This window comes from Pagrus major, chromosome 7, assembly GCF_040436345.1.
Source record: "Pagrus major chromosome 7, Pma_NU_1.0".
In the NCBI taxonomy this organism is placed as follows: domain Eukaryota; kingdom Metazoa; phylum Chordata; class Actinopteri; order Spariformes; family Sparidae; genus Pagrus; species Pagrus major.
The window spans coordinates 25,450,100-25,477,560 of record NC_133221.1 but is presented as its reverse complement, the minus strand read 5'-3'; the positions used below and the strand labels follow the sequence as shown (position 1 = coordinate 25,477,560).

Sequence of the window (27,461 nt, the reverse complement as noted above, 5' to 3'; positions counted from 1 at the left end):
ACAGGAGATTTCATAGCTGTGGATCATTTATTAATGTGACAGAGGAACCTGCAGTGTATATAGGGTGCAAAATCAAAATTTCAATCTTATCACATGTTTTTGTTCATGCCTGTAAGTGTGAATGTACCGTTGTAGGCTGAAATGATTCATTAACTTCTGGCAATGTACAGTAATTATTCATGACAAGTAACACCTACCATGTGTGGGTGGGAGCCATTCGAGTCATATTGACATGTTTCAGCAAGCCAGGCGTCTGATTTTCACACTGAGGGTTTGTATGGAGTTTACTTCATTTGGTTGCTTTCCACACGCAGGATGAAGCTTTTTATAGTGAAACTGTTTTCTGTAAAGGGAAGACTACATAAGGCTAACATGTTAACAGGTCCTCCGTGGTACTTAACGTGTTATCTACTGTAATACAGTGACTGTAGCGTAGTGACAGCGTAACACTGTGGTGTCGAGTCAAGAAAAAGTCAGGTTGAGACCGGAAGCAGGGTGATTTGCCTTCAGAATAAAGGTTTTCTTCATAAACACTAAAATTGTGTGACAGGGTACACAAATAGCACCAGCCTATGTTGATTAAAAAAATGCAATTGATTGAAAAAATAAAAAATAAAAAAAAAAACACAGCCAAAAAATTTAAAAATTTAAAAGTGGTAATTCTTTTTTTGACTTCTAAATTTTTAACATTCACTAGCCATTTGGCTGGTAGACAAAAACTTCATTCAGCATCCTCTTGGCCTAAACCTTCTTAAAATGAGTCTCAAATAAAAAGAACATTTTATATATATCATTTTATATCATGCTCAGTCCGTTTTGTGCAGCATGTTAGCTAGCTATTTGTTTTCACTCCCACACGGACATTATTTTGAAAAGCCCTAACGGAAGCCAGGTGTAGAGTACACTACCTGGTACTTGAGCAGTGTTTTGCTTCACCTCCTGAACAAGTGACAGGCGTACAGGGGGGAGAAGTTTTTTTCTAGCTTCGCCTTATCCTCTTCATCATGGAGGCTCAGGCGAATTTCTCCCGTGAGGAAATCAACAGCACGGTGTGGGAAGTCCCGGAGAAATACACACGGCTCAAGCAGATAGGCACCGGGGCGTACGGCTCCGTGTGGTGAGTGACTCGTCCTTTACACTGCATGTAGTGTGTGTCGTAGCTGGGACTGGACCGTGTGTGAACAGGGTTTATTCTCTCAGCACTCATTAATGTTAGCTACCCTGGCTCCATGCTGCCTGTGGCGGGCCTGGCTTATGTGCTGTATGTACAGCAACACACTGTCAACACATGATGACACAGCTACTAACTCTCATGTTAACAAGTTATATATAACGCCTGACACCTTAAAGCACATCCCAACAGCTTATGCCATGTGTAGACTGTCTCATAACATGCAGCTTATATGGGTTTAAGTGCACAGTAATAGAGGAGATGGAGTGCCAGTATTAAAGATGGCCACTTTGCACTTTGATTTCTACGTCCAGTGAGAAGATACAATGATTCATAGTGGAAGCCACAGAAACAGCTTATATGGCATTTGCATATACATGTTTAAATGCAATGTATAACATGGTGTATATATTTTTATTTATTTTATGTATATATGTATATTCACGTGTAGAAACATACACAGTACAGAAAGTAAATTAATTTATGGTTAAACATAAATATATGGAGTCAGTGGAAACATGTTTTTGTTGTTGTGACATTCACATGTTTGTTTCAGCAAATATAGGAAATACATTGGAGGCACCCAGCATCATTCAGCATTATTGATTTACACGTACCATGTTGTTTATCTGCTGACGAGATAAATAAAATCAGTATTGAGGTCAACTGAGGCTGCAAGTTTGGTTTCTAAATTTGCATAACATTTTGTTTGTGATATAATATGATTTATTGGTGATATCCCATCATTAAAGGCCTTTTGAAAAAGCTGTTTATGAAATTCCAAAGATGGTCCATTATAAGATCACGATTAACTATTAATACAAGTCAGATGTGGCTAATTGTGTAAACGCTAGTACAAATACAACTGTCATACATACAAGTTTCATACTAACATTATACAACCTACAATCAGGGCCGTTGCCATGGTTTTTAAAAATACTGGTCACGAATGGAGCTGCAACGATGACTTGATTATTCAATCAGTTGTCAACATTTCAACTTACAGCCAACTATTTTTTGAATTGTTTAATTCGTTTGATGAAAGCAACAAAGTGTAACTTCCTGGAAGGTGTCCAACCCGAGCTGCCAAACCAAAGCATCAATATTTGACAACCTGGGGATGAGACTTAATAATCAACTATTATTAGTGTGTGAAAGTGAATGACCTTGTTGCCCTGCCATCGCAGTGCTTCTACTTCAGTACTGTGGTAAACCACTTGCACTTCACAGTCAAACTTCTCTATATTCTTTGCACCACAATGTTTTGACATTTCAGCATTGGTCAGTACATGTTTGTGAATTGTAGGCCAACAATTTTTATTATTATTTTATTTATTCAAGATTATTTGTAATTCCATTGCACAGCTGCTGGTCGACATCCTCTGAACATTCACTAAGTTTCATTCAGAAAACCAGTCACTGCATTATGGTCAGTTTTGATGTCAAGCCAGTCTCATCTTTATTTTTTAACTCATTGATGGTGTTTATAGATCATTTGTCTGTGTGCTAACCAATGACGCTTAGAATGTGAAAATTCAAAGTGGAGATGGTTCAACATCCATTATAGCAGACTGTGGTGCTTCTGCTGTTAGCGCTGCAGACATTGGCCTGCTACCACGGTTTTAAGCATCATATTGTGGGCGTTGTGATCTGTTAAAGGTTAAAATATCTGGCCTTTTAAAGAGGCACCATCTGAGGAACTGGGATCAAGGCCCAACACCATTAAGTATAATTTTGCCTGATTACACATCTCTCATAAACCGACTTGGGGGAAATGGCAAACATCGGAAAAGAGGGAAATAATATTCAGACACATAATCAACATTTTAACTGATGTATGTGTGAAATGTACTGTATTTATTGTTTATGTTTGTCTTTTTAAAATTGATTTTAATATCCCATATTAGTGCATCAGTGTTGTCCACAGCACTATGCACAAGTGGTGTGTGTAATGTGTGTTGGTGGATGTGGCTCCAAATAGCCTAACAAGCCTTTTCCTCCTACGATTTGGTGCCCTGCAGATCACTGCAGACATGCACATCACGAGTTGCCAAACATTTACATGTTGATACTCAATAAACCACAGACCACCCCCACTCATTTAGAGAATGAGTCTCACCAACAGTTTCTCCATCCATGCAGAACTTCTAAGCGAGAGTGAAACCTCAAAATAGACCGTTGTCATTTTCTCACTGCTCTGACTTCAAAAGAGGGATATCGTAGTGAAAGCAGACAGCACAGATAGACTTAGAGTGCAGAGCTAATGACTTGTTCTTCATTATTCACCACAGCTCAGCAATAAATGAGAAGACTAAAGAGAAAGTGGCCATCAAGAAGCTCCACAGGCCTTTCCAGTCTGAGATCTTTGCTAAGAGGGCCTACCGAGAGCTGCGACTGCTCAAACACATGAAGCATGAAAATGTGAGTGGATATAACACATTTCCTTCTTCCTCTAACAGACTGTAGTTTTAACATTTGATTTTGTTCTAGATATTCCTCACCTTGCTCTTTCATTCCAACTAGGTGATCGGACTTCTTGATGTGTTTACACCTGCCTCGTGCCTCGATGACATGCAGGACTTGTGAGTATTTTTCAGCATATTAGCAAAGCCCTCAGGCAGAGACAGGAAACGCCTACGATGACCTGCAAGTTTAGTGTTCATCTGAAAAATGCTTGCTACAGAACGTTTGAGAACAAGGATTGCTTTGTATTTTGGGGAGGTTTAAACAATAGGTCTGTGCATCATGCTCCATTTAACATTCAAAGACTATCAAGAGTCATTTGCTTTTCAGAACAGGTGTCGGTGTGTGTGGTCATTATTGCCACTGTTGCCTCCCTTAAATCCTGGGTCTTCAACAGGGGTCCACAACCCCTATAGGGTCCACAGAGTTACTGAAATGGGCCCCCCAAATTATTGTTTGGTAATATTAAGTAAACTTACTTAATATATATTAAGTAAGTTTTTATTTTTTCAAACATTTAGAAGTGTCTGAAAATAAAGATTAACACGAATCCAACAAGATAAATTCTTTAAAAAAAAACAACATTGAAGATTATACCCATGATTCCATCTGCCCAGTTTGATTTTTATACAAAATATGTAGTAGGGGATCCCTGCTCTATCTCTTATCAGCTGAGGACTTAGACTGAAAAATGTGAAAGACCCCTGCCTCAAATGGAACCAGTATTTCAATTTTGTATCCAGCACAATAAATAACAGCTCCAGGCAGGGGTGTCCACATACTTTTGGCCAAATCGTCTATGTTATAGTGATTGCTGTTAAGAATAATTGGGAGACTAAAACCCGCAAGTCAAGCAAGAACCGTAGGTCTTGATTAAGGAGCACAGATAAGGCTATCATAAAATTAAAAAGTGTTTCCCTGTGGTATTACTGTTGCCACTGCTGTTGCAAACACACCGCTCGCAAAATGGCTACTGTCCAAAGCAACAAAGCCATTGTAACCCCGATCTCAGTGCTATGAAAAGACAAAGTAAAACACCTGGTCGTATTAATAAGTAGGCAGGTCACGGTTTTGAACCATCTCAAGTCCTGTTGGTAAGGGGAAATACATATCAGCAAGGGAACACAACACCAGTGCTGTCCATTGAGCGAATGGCTGCCTGTTCACTCTTTTTTGACCTCGGTTTCTATCACTCTCCCTCTTCACCTTCTTTGCCTCCTCTATCAGTTGGGGTTTCTTTATCTGTTGCAGTGTAGAATTTCCACAGTTACTCATTTTTCACTGCAAAATCATTATTTACTTCAGAGTGACATGTAGAAGCAAAAAAGTGGTCAAATGCCAGTTTAATATAAAAAACATGAAAATACAACATCACTTAGTTTTATTTTGCCATTTATCATTGAATTGTTACAAAACATAACACTGATAATTAGATAATTGAGTTATTTTTTAAATTCATTTAATTATTTTGTTCTGACTAAGTGGTAAGATTAGTACATTGAACTGCACACAAAGACTTTTGCAGCAGCAAATTAGGTGGATACTGCGGAGAGGATTCATACATTGAAGGTTGTATAAACAGGAGTGTTACATAAACACACACAAGAACCCTAAGCTCCTTAATGAAAGTATGAAAAGACCTGGATTACAGCATTAACAGTGGGTGTGCAGATAGTAAAGGACAGCTGTTTCTTGTGCATTAGTTATGATGTTAACTGAATTGTATAGTGGATATAATAAAGTGTAATTGTATGTTTGAATTGTTCAGTAGATGCAATCAGACTATCCATCACTTTCCATTCATTCTCTTGCTCGCTCTGCCTCCCCCCCTCTTTTCCCCAGTTGCCTGGTGATGCCTTACATGTTTACTGACCTGTCGAAGGTGCGGGGTCACCTCTCTGAAGACAAGGTCCAGTTTCTTGTCTACCAGATGCTCTGTGGACTCAGGGTGAGCTGGGGAGGCATACAGTAGCACACTGTATTTATCAGGAAGCATAACATGAAGTATGATTATAACTTATGAAAAACTCAAGGTTCCAAAGTACTTATGTAACAGTCACGCTAGAAAAATACTGTATATTAAAGAGATTTGTGCACTTTGATTGCATGTATATATACATATATTGAAGGGTGCAGTGGAGAGTCGACCTATTGTGCCTTAAATGAGTCATCGTAACAAACTCATGATGGATAGTTATAGAAAAGAAGGATGCTAAAAGTTATTTGAAGAAAGGAAACAAACTTATAATTAACAACTAATAATAATACCTAATAGATGTGCCATTTGTTTGATCCAACTCCTCTCAAGACTTTATTTGAACAAGGTAACTTTATTTGCCATTACAAGAAGAGTTGACAGATGAGTTGATGAAAGCAAACAGACATACTAATAAAACATCATGTAAACAGGCATATTAAATCACACAAAGCACTATCATTAAATGCCATATATTATCCATAAACCTGAAATGTCTGCTGCTCTGTCTCTCCCTCTCTGCAGTACATTCACAAGGCTGGCATCATCCACAGGGTAAGCACAAGTCAAATGTTATTGTAGAAAGCCAAAAACCATATCTTTAATCTGGCTATGTTAAAGAAACTGTAGTGTTTAAGTGGTTTGTACTCAGCAGACATGCACCTCTTCACGTACTACAGAAGGACATGGGAATGTTAGGTTAATTTGTCATTGTTATTGAGTCAGATCAAACCCTGCCCCAACAGGTAGAATGAGTTCACTCCTTGATGTCTGGTGGCATGTCTGGAGATGTTAGGTCACACCCTTCAGCACTAGTGCCAGCGCTTGTGGGTGTGTGTGTGTTTGTATGTGTGTGGAGTAAGGAAAGTAGGGTTAGAGCCAGCTTCAGTGCATGCTGTCGTGAAGGCAAAAGGGGAACATGCCAAATACTAAGACTTTCTGAAAATCATGAAGATTCAAAGATTCAACTTTTTACTCAAATTGTTAAGCTTATATTATCTTTTGTAATGAAAACAACAAGTGCAAAATAGAAGTATTTTGGCTAGTGGTCTCAGACTTTTGGACCCTACTGTAGGTGGCAGGTATCAGTGAGTGAGTACAACATGATGCAGGTAAAGCCTGCCTTGGCAAAGGTATGCGCTCTACTGAGAGCGATTCTAGTTTTATTCTTTTCATCGTTCAAAGACATATAGTTATACATTTGTGTAGGATTTCAACCTGCAAGATCTATTATAAAATCTACTATTTTCTTCCTTTGTTTACAGGAAAACTGTAGATTTACAAATACTGTGCTCACATTTATGAGCAATAAAGATTTTTTTATGTTTTGATCATAATATCTTTATCAGTCATGCTAATTGTTAACTAAGCTATAAGTGTGTGGTGATAAAGCTCTGGATATTTGTCTATCTGTGTTCAGACTGTATTATCAACACTCACTAACAGTGCCACCCTTATCACACATTATGTCACAGTATTTTATGAATGACCCTACAGAAATGCTGCAGCGAGTCTTACGGCCAGATTACAGTTGAGTCACACCACTGAGTCCTTGTTTAAAATCCTCACAGACGCATTGAAGCAAACAGCTGATCCATGTTTGGCCAAAGGGACTTCAAGCACCAAGTCCCAGTTTTGATACAGCACAGTACAAACAGTAGGCTATCATTTGCTGTTAATCACTATGTGCAATGAGTAATCATCACTCAGCTCATTTTCTTTTACAGGATCTTAAGCCTGGAAACTTGGCTGTAAACCAGGATTGTGAATTGAAGGTTTGTACTTTGAAGGATTGCACTAGGAAAACATTACAAAAGTGAAATGACAGGGCAGCTGCAGCAGCATAATAAACTAGAATTAAGCTAGGACGAAGAATGTGATAAAATACAAGATATATGCTATAAAATTAGCAATATACAGGAAATACCATGTGTTAATGATGTATGAAAATATGAATAAATAAATGAATGACCTTATCAAACAATAAATTAACTGTATAGATATCTGTCATATACAGTGTTCATGTTCCAACCTAAGATTGATTTCTTTGTTTCCGATGCAGATCCTGGACTTTGGGCTGGCTCGCAGTACTGATGCTGAGATGACGGGCTACGTGGTGACTCGTTGGTACCGGGCGCCTGAGGTCATTCTGAACTGGATGCACTACACGCAGACTGGCAAGACAATCATAGCTGTTCGATATTCTTACCTCCATCCTTGCTATTGTCTAAAGACTGTCGGCCTGTCTGTGCTGTAACTGTTTGCTGTTTGAAAACTTATATTCTTTTAGCGATGGTTTGCATGGTACTTTATGGGTCAGCAGTTTTTTTTATATAATCCTGTTGTCGGCGCATGACATTTGAAGTAGCATGGGTGTCGTTCTGACAATAAATCTTTTTTCCCCTTAATCTGTCAGCAGTTGACACAGACGCGTCTGACAGCAGCCTGATAGTGCTGAGACTCAATGACAGAGCTGTCACTGCAGTGAAACCCACTTTCCTCAGGATTTATGCTTCTGTTAGAGATAGTGGTTTTTCATTTTGTAAACAGCATCTCCCGAATGGAATGTAGCACAGAAAGCAACTCTGGCAAGTTTAAACCCTCTATAGGATTGTATTACTCACCCAGCAGAAACAGCACAATGGATCCTTCGCTGTCTCTCTGAAAAGGAACTTTGCTCTGGCATATAAATGCCACCTTCCTCATTTCTGCTGCACTGAGCCAAACTTGAAACGCTCTCAGTATTCTATGTGTATTCTGCTCAGGTTCTTACTGATGTGTTTTGTCTTTGGTGTTTATTCTAGTGGACATCTGGTCTGTGGGCTGCATCATGGCAGAAATGATCAACGGAAAAACCCTCTTCAAAGGAAAGGACTGTATCCTTTCATCTGCTTTGTCCCTTCACTGGACCAGTAACTTTTGAAGCATGTGCAGTGTGAAATAATGATATGGATTTCCATTTATAGAATTGAAAATGTGCTGTATGCTTTCCATCAAATTTTAATATCACTGCTAAATCATTGCAATGATAAAGGTGATTGAAAGCAGCTTGATTACACAGTTTTATTTGACGAAGGGCACTGTAAATCAGGTAAGGATTGGAACACAAAAGGTAATTACAGTATATTACATGCAGCAAAAGAAACACGTTTCCTCAGGCAGCATCCAATTCAGCTTCTACTTCACTCTTTTTCTGCATGTTTTATGGTCGCTTTTTATGTCCTTTCTTTGCACATGATGCACTTACTTTAGTGATTTATAGTTTCTTTTATTATCCTGTTATGGACCTGCTTGGAAACCACTCTTTCCACTGCTTCTGAGTGGACGCTTGCTAACTGAAATCACCAGGACATCCCAAATTTAAGAATCCTTGATTGTTACCCCTTTATGATCAGACATGGACCAGCTGACACAGATTATGAAAGTGACTGGAGTACCCGGACCAGAGTTCATACAGAAACTGGACACGCAAGAGGTAGGACATATTACAGTGTGTCATAAATATACATGTATTGCACAAAACTACAGTTTGACTGAGGTGACTTTTTAATCACTGATCCCAATAGATGATCTTCATCAACTTTAAAGCTGATTAAATAAATGAATAAATGCCAAGGGGTCAGTGATTTCCCAGAGAGTTCAGAGTGAAAATACTTAATCGCTCTTAAATCATTTGGAACACAATAACTAAATCCATCACTGAAGCCCATGAAAATAATATCAACAAGGCTAATGTCTCACTAGCAGCCCTCAGAGGTTGCAGTATACATTGCATCCTTGCATCAACAACAACATATTGAAGATACAGTCGTGGTCAAAAGTTTACATACACGAGCAAAGAACATGTACTGTATATCATGGCAGTCGTCAGTTCCAATGAATTCTACAGATCTCATTTTTCTGTGATGGAGTGAGTGGAACACAAACTACTCATAAAAACCTTCATGAAGAAGATGATTTTGTCACATTTTCAAAAGACCTATAATTAATTAATTATTGAACCAAACTTCATGAATGTTTTTTGTGACAAAGTAGCATGTGTAGTATTCTCTCATTCCATCACAGAAAAATGAGAGCTGTAGAAATCATTAGGACTGAAGACTGCCATGATATACAGTACATGTTCTTTATAGTTGAATGTAAACTTTTGACCACAACTCATACCCGTAGTGGTAGTAAAAATATCATATTTTTGTCCTGAGGGTGGCAGTAGAGGAAAAGTCAGGGCCTCAACAAAACACATGTTGAAGGAAGGGAGACATGGAAACTCAAGTTATTTACAGAAGTGGAAATGAATCATACAAATATAAATTATATCCATGGGGCTCCACAAGTAACAGTTTTTGTCTTTGCCAAACAGTCAATCTCAAACAAGTTAAGTCTTTACCTATTCAGTAATTTCAGATTTCAAAGGATCAACAAATATCTTTTTTATTGATGCTTTTGTTCAAAGAATGTGTTTGAACATTCTCCATTATGAGAGGTTGGATATTGCTTTAAGAGCAAAAAATGCTTATTTGGAGGAAGGAAAGTAATTGCATTGTTAATACAATATATTTTAGTGATAGTGATTTGTATTTAAATTTGTATCTGAATTTAAGCATTTTCAGTATAGCATTTTGCAAAACCAAGAAACAAGGACATGATGATAAATGATTTTATTTATTATTGATAAATAAAATAATACCACAGTAATCTTGCAATCTTCTCAAATGTTGTTTTTGATGCCTAACTTAATTTCCTCTTTTATTTTTAAAACAGGCCAAAAATTATGTCAAAGCCCTTCCTCGCTATCCAAGAAAAGACTTCTCAACGTTGTTCCCCAGAGCCAGTGCAAAGGGTGAGTTCAGCCACGGCATTATACTTTGGCTCGAATGGTCCTTAAATTTTTATTTTTACCTGTTGATTAAAGCACATTCAGAAAGAGTGCAGTCTTTTACAGACAGCACAGCAGCTGTGGATCTATCATATGCTCATCATGTGTTTCATTTGCTTATAAGGTTTATTTGACCACTTTCTGTCTCTGAATGATGTAACACCATTATAGCTCTCCTTGTTCCCTGTTCATGAATGCTTTTCCACTTACTGCTCTAAACAAGCGGTGAAGGACAGGAGAAACTGGCAGCAGCAGGGTTTATTCCTTTTTGTATCTTTAGAATCAGCTGAACTTGTTTCATTAGATAGGTACAAAACGAATGGTACAATGTACAACTTTTGGACTTGTTATATAATCACCTTCTATTGAAAAGCTAGCAACAACCTACCATATGGCTAATGTCAGTCAAAGTGTTGTATATATTGACTGACATGCATAGTTTGGTTGTTTTTATGTTTGATCCAATTGCTGAATTATTCTGTACCTCTGGCCATTTGAAGGTATTGACCTGCTGGAGAAGATGTTGGTTCTGGACGGAGACGAGAGGCCCACAGCTGAACTAGCTCTGGAGCACCCGTATTTCGACATCCTGAGGGACCCAGACGACTTTCCCGAGCCTACGCCATACGATGACAGCCATGACAACGCCACAATGACCCTGGTTGAGTGGAAACGTAAGTGAAAAAGATTAAGCAAACATTATTGAAAGAAATTGCCATAATATAATGATCAGATTTGAGTGGTTCATATATACACATTATAAGTACCTGTCATTTACAGATATAGAATGAATGTGCTATAGTGTCAGTAATTGTCTCATTTGTTTACAGTCATTTTACAAATTTCACAGAAAAGAGGCCTTCCACACAATGTATAAAGACTTTATTTGTATGCTGCTATATAAGAACGATATACTGTAAACATTAATAATGCACTTCTCTTAAAGTGCATAAACAGTTGAAGAGCATTATCAAGCTTTTCAAATGGTGTTTAACTTGAAGGCTATGTTGGATGATTTGCTACACAAACATTCTGTTGCAGGGCTTCTCTTAATGTGGTAATAATTAATAGTTAATGTGTAAAATGCCATGTAATATACCTCTAATGGCTTTCTGTTTAAGTTATTATTGAAGTTGTGAACATGCTGCACATGCAGAAAATAAAGGGTTTCCCCCCTTTTGCCCACAGGGTTATGTTTCAGAGAGGTGAAAAGCTTTGTGCCGTTCCCTCGGCGGGACTCCAAGAGGAAAAACACCCTGACTATGTCTCCGTGACCCGATGAATGTCTTGTAACTACTGATGCCCTCACAGCGTACAGCCACTGGTGCCCTTGTATATTCCAACCATGGATTCACTCTATTTCTTTTACACTCTGGATATGTTTAGATATTGAATCAGTGTTCAGAGAGTGAAAACTGAAACACACCTGTTTTTGTTTTTTTGGTATGTTTTTGGTAACGTGCAATTGTTTCCTGTGTGTAGATTGCTCTTCATGTTACACATTCCCTATAAGTGGATTGTCTTGCAAATTTAGTGTGACCAAATGTCACAGGGTTTACTGTAAGATTTACTGTGATAATGTTTTCCAATTAAACAGTATGACAAGATGTGCATGAAGTTTTGTTTTTGCAGCAAAGTGTAAATGATGCTGCCCAAGACAGACTACACCAAAAGATTATAGTCTAACTAAGTCATTTTGGGATCTTGAGGGTTCTGGAGACTTGAATTACCGCGGACGAGCTGTATGGAGCCATGTTATGTCTTGTTTTGTTTTGGGGGTTTTTTTCTTCTTTTTTTTTTACATTTTAAACAAGTCTCCATCTATTACAGTTGTTTAGGAGAATGCTGTAACGCTGAAATGTCTTGTGGACTACGAAACCTCAAACAATTCGGGATGAACTTATCCTTTAAAATTAGTGCAGAGTTTATGTGAAAATGTCATCTCCATATGTTGTTGGTTAAAATGATTAGCAAGGGACAACGTCTTTGTTTTACCCATGAATGGCCTGAAAAGTACTGACCAACAGGGGCTCCAAAATATTAGAAGTTACTGTGTGCATGTGCAATATGCTATCAGCGTCAGGTGTAACATGTGACCCTGACAGTGTGTATGGTGCTTGTATCATACTTCACTACTGTAATGTCTGCCATGCTGTATATATTGTAACTTTACTCTTGCACACAATTTTAAGCCCAACTCTTGGTACATTTAGGCTGTGTGATGTATAATATTGCACAGAGGTCATTCATTAGGGTTAAGGATATTCTGTTAAATCAATTGTGTCATCTTTTTGATTGGGGATTTTGCACTGGACATATTCCTGCCCATAAGACTCATTTTAACCATGTTATATAAATATGACAAGGGTCTGTTCCTGAGCATGTGAGTGTGTGTGTGCATATGCATAGAATAAACAATTCAATCCACAAGCCTGCATGTGTGTGCACATGCTTTATGTACATGTGGTGACAGGACCAGGTATCAGGTTTCTACTCCAAAGAAAACCATCAGGGTTTAGTTCAGGGCACTGTTTTGAAAGGGCTTGTTTGGATTTAAAACTACACATTTAGAAAGAGTAAAGATGCACCAGGATCAGCACAAACTGTGATCTGTCATTGACCCTGTTAAGTGGCTTGCGCGCGAAAATCATGGCCTGGTGACGTTCAGGGGGCCGGCTAAACTTGTATCAATCTGCTGTTATCAAGGTAGCCCACAGGCTACCATGAAAGCGGAAGTGAGACATTTCAACGTCAAAATAAAAGCATACAATTATTCAAATAACTATGAGTTAAGTGTTCTCTCATTTTGTGCAACTATTTGTCCGATCGAGACTGAGGAAAAAGCATCACATCGTTTTAAAATAATTTGTCTAAAGTTTTCCCATAGAAAGTGACAAGTAACCAAATTGAAGTTGACAAATACACGATTTCAAGTTAGAAGATAGATTTTTGAGTTAGATAACTCAAAACACTCAAAACATTACATGCACTATGGAGGGATGCAAGACGATCAAACATCCCAAGAAAATAGCGTTTTCTAGCAGAAAAATAGTAAGATAACACTAAAATACTACTTAAAAGCAATAAATATAATATGTAAAGTAGTAATATATTGAATTCTGGTGCATCAAGTCAATTACAAAATATAAATCTGTAAATAAAAGGTGTGGGAACTAATATCTGCGCTTTGTAGTCCACCAAATTGCTAGGCCTCCCTCCATAGTGCTGCCAGTGTTTACCTACGTTTTTCAGTGTATCTATAACTAATGTTAAAGCACTCTGCCAATGACTGTACCGTACTGCAATTAAATAATGTGAAAGCGACGTGTTAGCAGGGGAGAAAACTTGATGTAATTTAATTCGGTCTCACGTTAAATGTAATCATTTTTAGCTGTTTAAACATTGACTCCAACAAGGACTTTATTTTGAAAAATGTATCCGGAAGTCTTGTGTTTTCACTTTGGCTCACTTCGATTTAGCACATACTCTAGACCCAAATAGCTAGCCAGCTAGCCGAAGGAGGCTACTATTTCTCCTTCTCACAAAATTGGGTCGACAATAAGCTGTTTCTCAGATTATTAATGCAAGTTTACCACTTGTATTCTCAGTAAACCTTTGGGATTGACTTCTTGCCTCCCAAACGCCGCGTTGTGGAGAAACGGAAGCGTTATAAATTGGCGAAATATACCGGCTGTGCCAGCAAACTGTAGCTGGCTAACGGTAGCTATTAGCTCCAGGACTACAGCAAGTAAGGCGGCTGGCTAGGCAACCATTACTGTAGAAGCGGCTTCAGACCGCCGGCTGTCGAGCTACCTGTGTCACTCAGTTGCCATAATAGGTAAGGTGGAAGTTTGCTACCTACTGTTCCTTTATTATAAAGTGGCTCATAACTTTTAACTCCATTTTAGCTAGAAACAGTTTAACTTGTTTAGCGCCTTGTCAACGTTAAAAAATATCAAGCCTGCTAACGTTGGTACTGCCCATTTGTTAAAGTTAGCAGGTTGGCTAGCTGTTAGCTGGTATCTCCAACTGCCTTACTTGTCTCCGCACCTTTATGTCAGAGAGCCTTTCTCATCCCAACTTGAACATATGAAGCACTGCTTCGATATAACAAACCTGCTTCTAACATTAAGCCGTAGGAGAGCATTTAACATAATTTGAAAACTGTAAATATGGCTGACATTTTACTCCTGGAATAAGGACACCGAGCAGTTGAGACCGCGGTACTCTTAGAGCTGATTGGCTCTGGGGTGGATCAGTCAAACCACCCTGAAAGCTGATTGGATGAGCCCTTCTGTTGTGGGCTGCCCTGATAGTAGTTGCCAACATTTTATGAGATAAAGTCGAGAAGAATCTAATTACAGATTATTTTTCTTTACTGGCCGTGTGTATTTTGACAATAAAATCTAACCTTCAGATTGACAGCTGTCAGTACATTTGTCTTTCCCTGTACTGATTGAGTGAGTAAGAGTTACGCGAGTTGATGTGTGTGAAGGAATGTTTTACACCACAGGTGATGCTGACTATAGTCCTGCCTAAACACTGCAGTAAAATACAACTCACGACAGAGATTTTTTGAATGACTCAATATGTCAAGAATGTCAAATTTCGTTAAGCATCTTTAAGTCTTATTTCCATGCCATTGTTACAGCAATGGTATGAGATTTTGTTTTGTCCTGTAAATATTATATTATGATCTCACTGGGAAATTAAGCTGTGAAAGTCAATCTGGCTGGATATGAATAAGTTAATAACTGGACAATTCCTTAAGATAACACAGCAAAACATTTTAGCTTGGGCATTGTATTTTTTTGAATGTAACATAATAGAGTGCTATCCATCAAAGGTGGAAAAATGGCAAAACATTTTCATATTCTACTGTAGCACCATCAAATGCTTATTTTTAATACTATCCACAATGTTTTTGTATAAAGTACAAGAATATATTGTATATACTATATTTATTAAAGTCTGATAGCACAGTTGTATTATTATTATTATTATTATTATTAATATTATGTTTTTTAAACCCACAGGAGGGAACGTGTGATTGGTGGCCTATGAGGAAGCCACGTCGAAAAGGCCAGGTGGCTGCAGGAGGTGGAGCTGATGTCAAGAAGTCCAATGGGACAGTTGGTGGGCGTGGGGGTGCCCGCCAACGATCCCCATCCCCTTACAGCCTCAAAGCCTCTCCAAGCAGAGAAACCCTGACATACGCACAGGCCCAGAAGGTGGTGGAGGTGGAACTGGATGGCAGGCTTCACCGCATCTCTATTCTGGAGCCCTTGGAGGTCATCACCGATGACGAGATGATGGCTCAGGACATTAGTGAGTGTAACAGCAACAAGGAGAACAGTGAGCAGTCATCATCTCCTACCAGCAGTGCCCAAACAGTCCGCAAACCTGTTACACCTAGAGGTCGCAGGAAAGACTCAAAATGTCCTCCAGTCAAATCGCCACCACCTTCCAAGAACCACTGCCCCAATTCACATCCGCAAACACCTGAAAAGGTGAATGCATCACACAATCACCACATGACCCTCCCTGAACCTAAGTTTCACGTTCTAGAAACCTTTACACCAGTCGAGGCACCTCCTCTGCCTACGGCATATTACCGTTACATTGAACGCTCAGCTGAGGAGCAGGAAGCTGAGGCAGAATATGACATGGACGAAGAGGACACTGCCTGGCTTGAGATGGTAAATGCTGGCCGAACATCAGAGGGATACTCAGCTGTCTCACCAGACACCTTTGAGCTGCTGGTGGACCGGCTAGAGGAGGAGGCGTACCAGGAAGCCCGCAGTCGGGCGCCCTCTCAGAGCACTATTGACGACGATGCCTTCTGCTGCGTGTGCCTGGATGATGAGTGCCTCAACAGCAACGTCATCCTCTTCTGCGACTCCTGCAACCTGGCTGTGCACCAGGAGTGTTACGGAGTGCCCTACATCCCCGAGGGCCAGTGGCTGTGCCGCTGCTGCCTCCAGTCCCCTCAGAAACCTGTTGACTGTGTTCTATGTCCGAACCGGGGCGGCGCCTTCAAGCAGACAAGTGATGGACGCTGGGCACATGTGGTCTGTGCCATCTGGATCCCTGAAGTCTGCTTTGCCAACACAGTGTTTCTAGAACCAGTGGAAGGGGTCAATAACATTCCCCCAGCACGCTGGAAATTGACCTGCTACCTGTGTAAGCAAAAAGGCCGTGGTGCATCAATTCAGTGCCACAAGGCCAACTGTTACACCGCGTTTCATGTCACGTGTGCCCAGCGTGCTGGCTTGTTTATGAAGATCGATCCTGTGCGAGAAACGAACGTGAACGGGACCACGTTCTCTGTTAAGAAAACAGCGTTTTGTGAGGCCCATTCGCCACCAGGACAAGAGACCGGCTCAGATGAGGAGAGTGAAGGAAGGGTGGTGGGTAGCAGAGGGAGGGCGAGTAGAGGACGGAGTGCTTACACAGAGGGTCCTGTAACACCGAAAAAAGGCAGAAAGTCTGAAGATGATGCCAAGACAGATAAAAAGAAAGGGAAGAAGAGCCCAGAGTCACCAGCACAAGTGATAGTGCCTCAGATCCCCACAAGCAGGTTAGATTTTCCTTTATTTTGAATTAACTGAAATGCTGTGCTTTTGTTGTTGTTCAACAAATATTAAAAATAAAAAACTATTTTTATTTATTTATTTTGGCCAGGATGTTTTTCAGCAAATTTATAACACACCTAAAGAAGCACAAAACATCAAGCAAATCCATTTTAAAAGCACTGTTTTGGTGGAGATTTTTGGATTTGATAGCTACTTTAAATAAGCATGAGTGTAAATTTATGAGAAACTGTTCTCTGGCAGAGGTCCTGAGCTGATGTCATTCATGTTGATTGTACCAACTTGCAATTCTTTTTTTGTTGTACAGGCTGAATATCATCTGCAAAGGAATCATTTTCCAGAGGAAAAACCAGTTCATGCAGAGGCTGCACAATTACTGGTTATTGAAGCGTCAGTCGAGGAACGGTGTGCCGCTGGTCCGGCGTTTGCACTGTAACATCCAATCCCAAAGGACTACTGAACAGGTCAGGGCAGGACACATAACTAAACTTTTGATGCTCTGTGAATAAATTTGTACTCCGATAATTACATTGAGATACATGTCTTCTACAATGTTTATTCAATGAACATAAGAACATTTGTTGTAAATTTGTAGCCTGAGGTGGATGAGAAGGTTTCTGCTGCAAGAGAAGCACTGAGATACTGGCAAAAGCTGCGGCATGACCTTGAAAAAGCCAGGCTGTTGGTGGAGCTCATCCGCAAGAGGGAGAAACTCAAACGAGAACAGGTAATATACATGGATTAGTCTCAGAAATGTTGAAGATCTAAAGTGCATAAATAAACAAGCATTTAAAACTTTAAGTGTTGGGTGCCCTAGTACCTCACCTCATAGAGCGTGCGGCCCATGTTTGGAGGCTGAGTCCTCAGCAGCAGCAGCCTGGGTTCTATTCCAACCTGTGGACCTTTTCTGTCATCCTCTCTTTCTCTCGCTCTCCCTCTCCCTCCCTCCCCCCCATCTCCTGTCATCTCTCTAAGCGGTTCAATCCAAACAATGGCTAAAAGCTCCCTTTTCTTTGCCTGTCATAAATTGACTTGTCTTTTTCATGTGGTACTGTCCCCTTAAACCAACTGAGTGCCACAACAAACCAGCAGGTGGCTGCTATGAATGGCTAGAGCTTCTATACTGAGAATAAAACAAAAGCCATCACAATTGACAATTACACATATGATGTAGTGAACAGCCAGTGGAAATCTTTTTAGGAATATTTTGATGTTATCACATTTCATATAGCAAACCATTGTCTTTTGTTGGTTTACAAAACACAGCCTGTCACATGTATGGGCTTCACATTGCTTCTCGTCTTTTTAGCCTTTCACAGTCTGTAAAAACTTGTGTCTGAATTCTTTATGGTTGCAGTTTCCATGTATACTGACATCACATGCATATCCTCTGTTAACTACAGGTCAAAGTTCACCAGGCCGCTCTGGAGATGCAGTTGACTCCGATGTTGGTGCTGCTCCGCTCCACTCTGGAGCAGCTACAGGAAAAGGACACAGCCCAGATTTTTGCACAGCCAGTCAACATTAAGGAGGTGATTTCACTGTTACAACACAGAGACCTGGTGCATTTAAATAGAGAGGAGGAGTGTTTCTCCCCATTCTTTATCCCATTTCAAGGATTCTTTAAATGACATGCCCAATGTTACTGAACAAAGAAACACAGGGCTCTGCCAGATAATGTAAAGACCCTGTAGGTTTATGTTAGGACTGCACGATATATCGTTTGAACATCGCCATCGCAATGTGCGCGTGCGCGATAGTCACATCGCAGGACATGCGATATTAAAAGTCCCCCCTTCAAAGTTCACTCGCGGTAAAACAGTTCAACTTTGGAGCGACGTTTCACCCCTTTCCCAGTAAGCCAGCATGGTGTATTTGGTATCAACAGATTCATTGAAATCTCTAGCTTAAATGCTAAGTCCACTACAGTGTCAAAAGTGTCACTGTTGCATTTTTTTCTCTTCTGTGCATCATCTTATTCCACCTATAATGCACTGCACAACAGGCTGGCTAAAGAGACTTCCATCCCTAATGCTCTATTTTGATCAGATGAACAGGTGATATGCCGCCCATTGATTGGATGCTAGACTCCAGCTTCCTTCACAGATGTTTATTAACACCGTAGAACTAAGGTTCAGCTAAACAAAATAAAAGACAACATCAGCTATTGCAATCATTACAGAAATAGCATAGCTTAACACTGTAGCTAATACCGATAAAGAATACATAGGGTAATACTGACCACTTTAGCCTGCTTCTCAACCAACGGCAGAGTCATCCCCCAGAGGCAATCTTCACAGTCAAAACATATGTTTCTTCAACATAAACTTCTCATAAAACCACGTGCACACAGCTGTAGCAAACACCAAGAAGCATGGAGTGATAAAAAAGAAAACCGAACTAACAAGGTAACATCACCACTACAGGTGCTCTTCAGTGTCTGCGTGAAGCTTACGGAGCTAACAGATACCACTTCCGGTTTGTCTCATTTAAAAATAAATGAGTATGACATTAGATCATTGACCTTAGCTTGGATTAATAGAAGGGTATTATATGAATACAGTGGTATCATGGTGAATCAACCAAATTCTTTCCAAATAGAGCTATTCAAGTCATCTGGTGAAAATTCTTCTATTTTTCAATATCGCAATATATATCGCAAAAAATAAATAAATCGGAATGTCAGTTTTTTCCAATATCGTGCAGCCTTAGTTTATGTTCTTAACACCAATTCAAATTATTTAACTTTGTCCTTGGCCTCTGTTGGTATGGAGAAAAAGGCAGTCAAAAGCATGAATTAACTAAAGATAGAGGCTTCATTGATGCTGAATCCTTAAATTAAATGTGAATGGATTTGAGCTGCAAATTGGAAATCAGTTTGATCAACAGTGTAATCTTTAGATCCTTCCCACTGTTAATAGGGCATGTGGTAGAATGTATGTATTTATTTATGTTGCTGAAATGCACCTTTGGAGCTTAACTCTCCCCTGAAGTGTTTATGCACTCAAACTTGTCCTTTTTGAATTTATTATCCAATAACCCAGTTCTTAATATTCTCTAATGCTCATTTAACTGGGAGCTGTAGAAGTATTTTTGTCAATGGGAAAAACAAATGGTAAATATTTCTGGAATCAGTGCACCCCTCCCACCTCGCAGCTCTCTTGAACGTTAGAAATAAAGTCATTAAAACTGCTCAGCAGTTAACTAACTTTTTCCACCTGTCCACTTCTTTACGCTTCTGCTGAGGTGGATTTTAGTTGCCTACATTGTCCATTCTCCTCATTAACTTCTATCATTCTGTCTCGTCCTCAGGTCCCAGATTACCTGGAGTTCATCAGCCAGCCCATGGACTTTTCCACTATGCTCACTAAGCTGGAGGGTCACGCCTACCGCTCAGTGGCTGACCTGGAGGCCGACTTCAACCTGATGGTGTCTAACTGCCTCCTCTACAATGCCAAGGACACAGTCTTCCACCGGGCAGCACTGCGTCTTCGAGACCTAGGAGGAGCCGTACTGCGCCATGCCCAACGACAAGCCACCAACACCGGCCTGGACCTGGACACTGGCATGCTCCTCCCACAGTCACCACAGAAACGAGACTTCTACAGCTGCACCTGGGAGGATGGTAAGTCACAGTGGTGGTACTCCGCAGGAAAGGAGAAAACACACATCTGCTGTACTTTGGAAAGGGGTCAGTATGTATCCCTCTAGTATGATTAAATACTTTATAGGGATACATGGTCTATGATCAAGTGCAATTAAGAAACATTTACATCAATACAATGCAGCTCAAGGTTGAATCGATGGGATTACAAGTTAGTTCAGATTCAGATGTGCTATTGGGTCATTCCACGCCAACTCACCCAAAATCACCCAGAACTTTTCCCAGTTCATGTCATGGATTTTCTCGAAAAAAGTTCATGTTGAAACTTCCATTTGATTCATGAGACCTTGCAAAATCCTATAGCTGTACTCCAAATACTTTTTAATTATGGATTTTTGAAGTCTGGTCCTCTAAACTATATTTCAGCATTTTTGTGATTCCTTGTTTTGTTTTGTGATTTTTTTCACACTTTTCACTGACTGTAATGTCACATTCGGTGGTTTTATTTCATCTGTAGATATTAAAAAAAAAATTAATCTTAGTAATTAAACTCAACACACATATTATATCACAATTTCAAACTCTCCGAGCTTCAAAAATTCATAACTTAAAAAGTATTTGGAGTACAGCTATAGGATTTTACCATCCCATGAATTTAATAGATGTTGTCAGCATCCATGACGTGAACTGGGAGGCCCTAGGTGAGTTGGCATGGACTGACCCTATTATAAACTGTACATGAATTAAAGTGTGAGTTTGCTTACAGTACCTAAATAGAAATAATACTATTTCCACTTTTTATTTTTATTTCTAGCTGAGAACCAAATGCCCCTGCTCCAAAAATGTGTTGAATGGCTGTTTGTTAATAGGTGATGCATTTCTCAATGAAATACTGCTGAGTGAGCATTGTTTACCTCAGTCCTGGAATCGGTGTATATAAAATACTCAATGGGCACATGTTCTCTATTCAGTTTTGAATGAGAGGAGTTAAAATGAGTCACATTTCTGTTCCTGTGGGTAATTCATGTTAGCACCATTGCCGCCAATATAAGGCACTGATGCATGTCTTATTTTTGTACATGTGTTGTTTTCAGGCTGTTGTGCATTTGTGTAGTCGAGTTAGAGTACAGTCTGACATTTTCATCTGTTGGGCAATAACTGGGTTATTTTGGACAGATTTCTCACAGGGTCTGTTTTTGTGTCAATGAAGTTGTTTCTGTTGTAACTGTGTTAAGTAATGACACTATACAGTGTCTGTAAACGGTTTACCTAGCTATGGCGAACTGCACACAGCAGTGTTGTCCATATCCAGTAATTTTATAATATAAATATATATAGAATTAATAATATTAATACTGGTACAGTTGTCAAGTCAGTGTTGGGAATCTGATTTCTTCTTGTAAGTTTGGTATTGTTGAGTGCTGATGTGACTCACCTTTTGCGAATGTGTCATTGGTTAGCGAATCAGCCTCAATTAAAATACTTGTCGTCACTTCGTGGAACATGCATGCTATCTTCACTCTTCTCCTGACTCCTTCCTGTTGTGTCCAGTTGACAGTGTGCTGGATCCAGACAACCGGCTTCATATGACGGTGGACGAACAGCTGAAGGAGCTGTTAGAAAAGCTCGACTTTGTCACCTCCATGCGATGCAGCGGCGCCCGAACTCGACGCATCCGCCTGCTTCGTCGCGAGATCAACAACATCCGCTACAGGCAGGGCCAGCACCCCCGCAACAGCCTTCACAATGGACATCTGAAAGAAGATGATGAGGACGAGGATGAAGATGACGAGGAAGATGACGACAAAGACGCCAAGGCAGACAACGGGCTTTTGTCTTTGGACAAAGGTGGGTGATGAAAAGCAGTGATGTTTCAACAGTATGAAATTGCCAATGCATGAACCTTTAAAAGCCTCTTTTATTCAATGAGACCAGTTGTGAACATGAGCTAACGGAACATTGTCCTCAGGTAATTGAGCCAGGGTCCCCCCCACGCACCAACCCCAACCACCCCACTGTCTCCAGTCTAGTAAGTAGGGGCCCACAGAGTCTCGTTAGCCATGGCTGCCTCACAACTCCTCTCTCCCAGTGCACTCTATGTCTGCACCTCTTTTATACATCACTCTCATGGACTCACCACTCTCCATTGGCCACGTACAGTCATGCCATATCATCCCACTTCTGACTACAGGCTAGTCCAGTCAAAAAGTCTCTTGGTACCGTAGAGGAGAGCAGCAGAACACTGTGATTTGTGTCAGTTGAGTCATAACTGCCATGTTACCATGTTGCTGGTGTACAGGTGTGAGAGCAAAGTTATATACTCACTCGTCTTGATAAGGTCCTCCATATCTACAGAATACCTCAACTCCCTCTGGGCTGTGGTTAGACTGAATGAAATCATGATGAAGTGACACCATTTTCCAGTGTGAATACTACACCGCCACATCACACTACATACTAAATGGGCATTCATTGCAAAGAAACGCAGAGTGAAATTGAATTAATTTTTCTCCTCTCATCTTCCAGAAGACCTTAAATCCACATCGCCCCCAACACTGGAACCTACAGGGCCAGCTCCTCCTCCACGACAAGGGGACGCACCTCTGGAGCCACCCACCCTCCGGCCAATCACAGGGGAGCCCAAGTCTCCCAGCTGGCCCTGCAAACGCCTAAAGCTCGACGATGACCTCTCAGACAGCGCCACAGGGAACATTAATTGCACTAAAGCACAGGAGCGGCCGGTGTCACCGCCTCCCATTTTGCACAGTGAAGGACAGGTGGTGGCCAACGGCCTGCCAGAGCTCAGCACCCCCCCACGACCAACCACCGGGGGAGTCGGACGACGAACCTCGGTGTTGTTCAAGAAGGCAAAAAACGTAACTAAGCTGTTAAGAGAGAGAGACGGCCCGCTGCTGAATGGAAAGGGGCTGCAGGATGACAGTACAAGCAGCACCCCAACAGCACCCAACTCCGCAGCCAGTACCCCATCCTCTACACCCTTCTCCACTCCATCTAAGACCCCCCAGAAAAGCCCAGGACCCCCCGCACTCAATGAAAAATGCAACCCCATTCGAGACATGTCAGATAATGAGCTGGAGAAGACACCAAATCATACACTGGAAAGTGGTGAGAAGCTTTACTCAGTTACTGACATCTTACACATTTCTCTCTCTCTGAAGACATTCACTAGGATGTGATCACATATGATGCTCATTAAAGTTTGCTGACTGACAATGATGACAATGGCAGACAGCAACAAAATGCAAAGGGATGTATGACATGTTAGAGTGCAGTTATAGATGTTACAGTTAAATTTATCTCCATTCTTGTCTTCAGAACACACTTGTTCAGAGCAATATTTTTCCATTTTTATTATCTTCTTTATCACTTCAGGTTAGCTAGCTAATGCTAGTTACTTATTTTACAATGTCAGACATAAAGGTGCACTAAGTAAAAAAAATCGCCACCTCATCGTCGGAGTAACTGCTAACTGCTGCTAACTGTATTCTGTTAATACATCCATGACTGTAGCTACAGTTAGCTTGTTAGTTCAGTTAATCGTGCAGCTAGCTGGACTACTGGGGGAGGGTTGTGCTGGCATTTATGGCATTTGCACAGGAGCTTTGCACCACTTGGAGAAAGAGGTTTTCAGGGCCAGGGCTAGCTGGTTAGCATGCTAACTTCAGTAGATGTCTCTGCAACGCAATACATAGACATCTTAGTCGTAATGTCAAAACTGTTATTTCTTCACATTCTGTGTATAATTTAAGTGGATTTTCTGAATGTTTTAAACTAAAATTATTACATATTGCAGCTTTAATTTTGTGTAGCAGTCAGATATTCTGAGCCCTCCTTCTGAGGAAACAAGCTAGCATAGGAACTTGTTTTCTGCTACCTCAGATCAACAAAACAAATATTGCCCAATTCCACCCCTGCACCCACTCTTATCACTGATTAATGTGTGCTGTCCTCTTGCCACCGTACTGTTGCGTTGTTTTCATTGAGACTAGAGATATGTGTGCCTAGATATCCTTTCTTTTTGTCCAGTTTTGCTCCTGGTCTTGTTTTTGTCTGCAGCAGCTCCTCTGAGATTTCTCTCATTTGCTTTCAGGACTGACCAATGGCTTCATCAAGCACAAAGACGGCGGGTCCGACTCCGAGTACAGCCCTTGTCCAGTCCTCCACAAAGAAATGTAAGACATAGTGTATCTGTTGTCAGTGGCTGTTTGGTTATTGTAATGATTGACAACACATTGACAATACAATGTGCTGTCTTACAGCAGCTCGCCACCCAAACGAAGCCTTGGGAAACCAGCTCTTTCCAAAGTTCCCTTCCTGGAGATAGTCAATGGAGACTCAGATTACACTGGTATGTTTTGTTTTGTTTTTTTTTCCTTTCTTGTGTTATGGTCATCTGAATTTAAATTATATTTTTTCCTCTGTGTGTCATCCTCTTTTCCCTCTCTCATGCTCAGAAATGTTTCCAAATGGAATTTTGTGTCACAAAGTATAATTCTCCAATCTTAGTGGGTGGGAATATGTATGTATGGATGTCCTGGTCATTTCCTTCTTATTCATTAAATGGTGATGACATCTGCTGCTGTTTTGCAGGCCATGTCAGCCAAGTGTCTGAGGATGAGACAGAGCTGGAACCTCTAGAACTGGTGTGGGCCAAGTGTCGGGGATATCCCTCCTATCCTGCTCTGGTAATGCCTTATTCTAATTAGCATAATCTAGTATGAGCTGTCGACAGGTGGAGAAGCACTTAAATAAGTGATTTTGACGATATTGACCAAATCTAGGAAGGGAAAAAAGCATTATTCAAGAGATCGCTGGACCATAGAATAGTTGTTCGAGTGCTAGAAACAGACTTGAATACCCTGTTAGACTGACTGATCGCTCATTCCAGATCATCGACCCAGAAATGCCCGAAGAGGGCCTGCTGCACAATGGGGTGCCCATCCCTGTCCCACCCAAAGACGTCCTCAGTCTGGGGGAGCAGAGGCAGGAGGAGACCAATGAGAGGCTCTACCTGGTGCTCTTCTTTGACAACAAGCGGACATGGTGAGGGTCAAACAGACATGCTCAAATGTAATTCTACAGACTAACGTGGAGCAGCTGGGTGATTTGTTGATTCAGAGAGGATCATAACTACTTGAAAGTTATTTTTGCCTATAAATTTGAACAAACAAAAAATGCAGGTGTGTGTGTGTGTGTGTTTATGTGTGTTTATACATTTATACAAAAAATGAAGATAGTTTTATATGTAATTTTATGTATAAACACAAATATATACTGTGTATGTATGTATGTGCGTATGTTTTTTAGGTCCAAATCAGGCAACAAGCAGTGAAAGTGGTCATCACCATCGTCAAAGCCTCTAACAGTCTAAATCTGTATCTTTGTTGTTGTAGGCAGTGGCTCCCACGTGATAAGGTGACACCCTTGGGTGTAGATGACACGGGGGACAAGCTGCGCATAATGGAGGGTCGCAAGTCTAGCATCCGCAAGTCTGTCCAGGTGGCGTACGACCGCGCCATGATCCACCAGAGCCGAGTCAGCCACAGTCAAGGCTTTGTGGCTTCCAACTACCTGTAGAGGGCGACAGTGAGCCCTGCGTGCACCCACAGCCAGCCACTATGCATTTCTCTTTGGTCTTAAAGCAGCAGGTGGGCTGAGTCCTGCTGCCATTCGAATCTGTATTCACACTGTGGTCTGGAAAGGTTGCTGTAGCAGCACACAGTCATGGACTAAAGTATGTTACCAAACCACTAGTGTCTGACGCACAGAGCAGTGGCGTTTGCCTTCGTGTCATTGTCATGGACGCGGACCTCCAGATGTGAATGAAGTTCCCTTTAGGTCCCATGTTGCTGCAGTCAGTAAGCGTTGATTCCCTGTTCAGGGCTGTATCGAGGTATCTGCTTACTCCACGTGGATGTGTTGAAGCTGTGTGTGTCTGGATCAAATGTAAGAGAATTCCCCTCTATTTTGTATAATGCTACTGCCAAGGAATCAAATTGTCAGAAAAGAGATTTGACATATTTATATGAGACGCAGAAGACGTATGAATGGATCACTGCCATCTTTTATACAATAGCTTTTTACATTTTAATCTTTTACAAAGACACTTGTATATTATAAAGGCACACTTTGTGTACATATGTATGTGTATTATCAAACCCGATTTAATTTAATGTTGCTGTTTTTAAAATGCGTATTTCAATCAACCCACGAGGGGCAAAGCGAGGCTGTGTATATTTGTGGAGATGAAATAATTCCTGACTTGCTACGTAGCTCGTCTTTGATGTAATTTCATTGTGCTGTACGTGTGTGTACATTCAGAGCATACAACACAATGAGCCATTGTTCTTTATATTTGAATTCTCTTTTTGATACAGAGAGAAATAATTTATTTATGGAAGACAGAATTATAGAAATAAAGCTATATTGGTTAAAGTTGAGAATTAAATCTTATTTAAAACAAATGGAGTGAGGTTTTAAAATCATGCAGCCAACATTTTTAACAGATTAGTTCAAGTTTGGTTTGATGTTGATGAATTTATTCAAGACCAACCGCCATTATTCACTGTCGACCCCCAGAAGATTCTATTTATTGTCCAGAGCCCCATTTTATCAAATGGAAAAATACACCTTTATAAGCTTGTACTACCTGCATATTTTACCTGCTCACCAAATATTTTGTCTGAACCAGTATTTCCTTGTTTTGGGAAATAAATGCTCTATTAAAACTTTTGGGATACTTAACTGCAGTTTTGTGT

At 40.4% G+C, this 27,461-nt stretch overlaps 2 protein-coding genes across 4 annotated transcripts; both read left to right on the top strand.

The window, feature by feature from the left end:
- Window positions 1–953: 953 nt before the first annotated feature.
- Window positions 954–12,915, top strand: LOC140999444 (mitogen-activated protein kinase 13-like). Its single transcript, XM_073469821.1, has 12 exons — window positions 954–1,117; window positions 3,463–3,592; window positions 3,695–3,753; window positions 5,477–5,582; window positions 6,135–6,164; window positions 7,337–7,384; window positions 7,672–7,786; window positions 8,414–8,485; window positions 9,005–9,084; window positions 10,371–10,449; window positions 10,986–11,159; window positions 11,674–12,915. Exons 1-12 carry the CDS (start codon window positions 1,005–1,007, stop codon window positions 11,757–11,759), a joined length of 1,092 nt encoding a protein of 363 aa, XP_073325922.1. The 5' UTR covers window positions 954–1,004; the 3' UTR covers window positions 11,760–12,915.
- Window positions 12,916–14,014: 1,099 nt separating this feature from the next.
- On the top strand, window positions 14,015–27,447 carry LOC140999441 (bromodomain and PHD finger-containing protein 3-like). Of its 3 annotated transcripts, none has more exons than XM_073469814.1 (13): window positions 14,015–14,323; window positions 15,522–17,065; window positions 17,386–17,542; window positions 17,674–17,805; window positions 18,482–18,610; window positions 20,391–20,703; window positions 22,234–22,530; window positions 23,212–23,808; window positions 24,794–24,875; window positions 24,963–25,051; window positions 25,294–25,388; window positions 25,592–25,746; window positions 26,097–27,447. In XM_073469814.1, exons 2-13 carry the CDS (start codon window positions 15,546–15,548, stop codon window positions 26,278–26,280), a joined length of 3,750 nt encoding a protein of 1,249 aa, XP_073325915.1. In that variant the 5' UTR covers window positions 14,015–14,323; window positions 15,522–15,545; the 3' UTR covers window positions 26,281–27,447. The 3 variants fall into 3 exon arrangements, with proteins under 3 accessions (XP_073325915.1, XP_073325916.1, XP_073325914.1); XM_073469815.1 differs by having other exon boundaries at window positions 23,209–23,808; window positions 24,966–25,051; XM_073469813.1 differs by having other exon boundaries at window positions 23,209–23,808.
- Window positions 27,448–27,461: the final 14 nt, after the last annotated feature.

What these genes read in the sequence shown, in the direction of transcription:
- LOC140999444 (XM_073469821.1), top strand. Translation starts at nt 1,005, where the DNA reads ATGGAGGCTCAGGCGAATTTCTCCCGTGAGGAAATCAACAGCACGGTG. An exon ending in CTCGATGACATGCAGGACTT is followed by an intron (nt 3,754 to 5,476) that starts GTGAGTATTTTT and finishes TCTTTTCCCCAG; the next exon opens with TTGCCTGGTGATGCCTTACA. An exon ending in GATGCACTACACGCAGACTG is followed by an intron (nt 7,787 to 8,413) that starts GCAAGACAATCA and finishes TGTTTATTCTAG; the next exon opens with TGGACATCTGGTCTGTGGGC.
- LOC140999441 (XM_073469813.1), top strand. Translation starts at nt 15,546, where the DNA reads ATGAGGAAGCCACGTCGAAAAGGCCAGGTGGCTGCAGGAGGTGGAGCT. An exon ending in GCTTTTGTCTTTGGACAAAG is followed by an intron (nt 22,531 to 23,208) that starts GTGGGTGATGAA and finishes CTCATCTTCCAG; the next exon opens with AAGACCTTAAATCCACATCG. An exon ending in TTTGACAACAAGCGGACATG is followed by an intron (nt 25,747 to 26,096) that starts GTGAGGGTCAAA and finishes TTGTTGTTGTAG; the next exon opens with GCAGTGGCTCCCACGTGATA.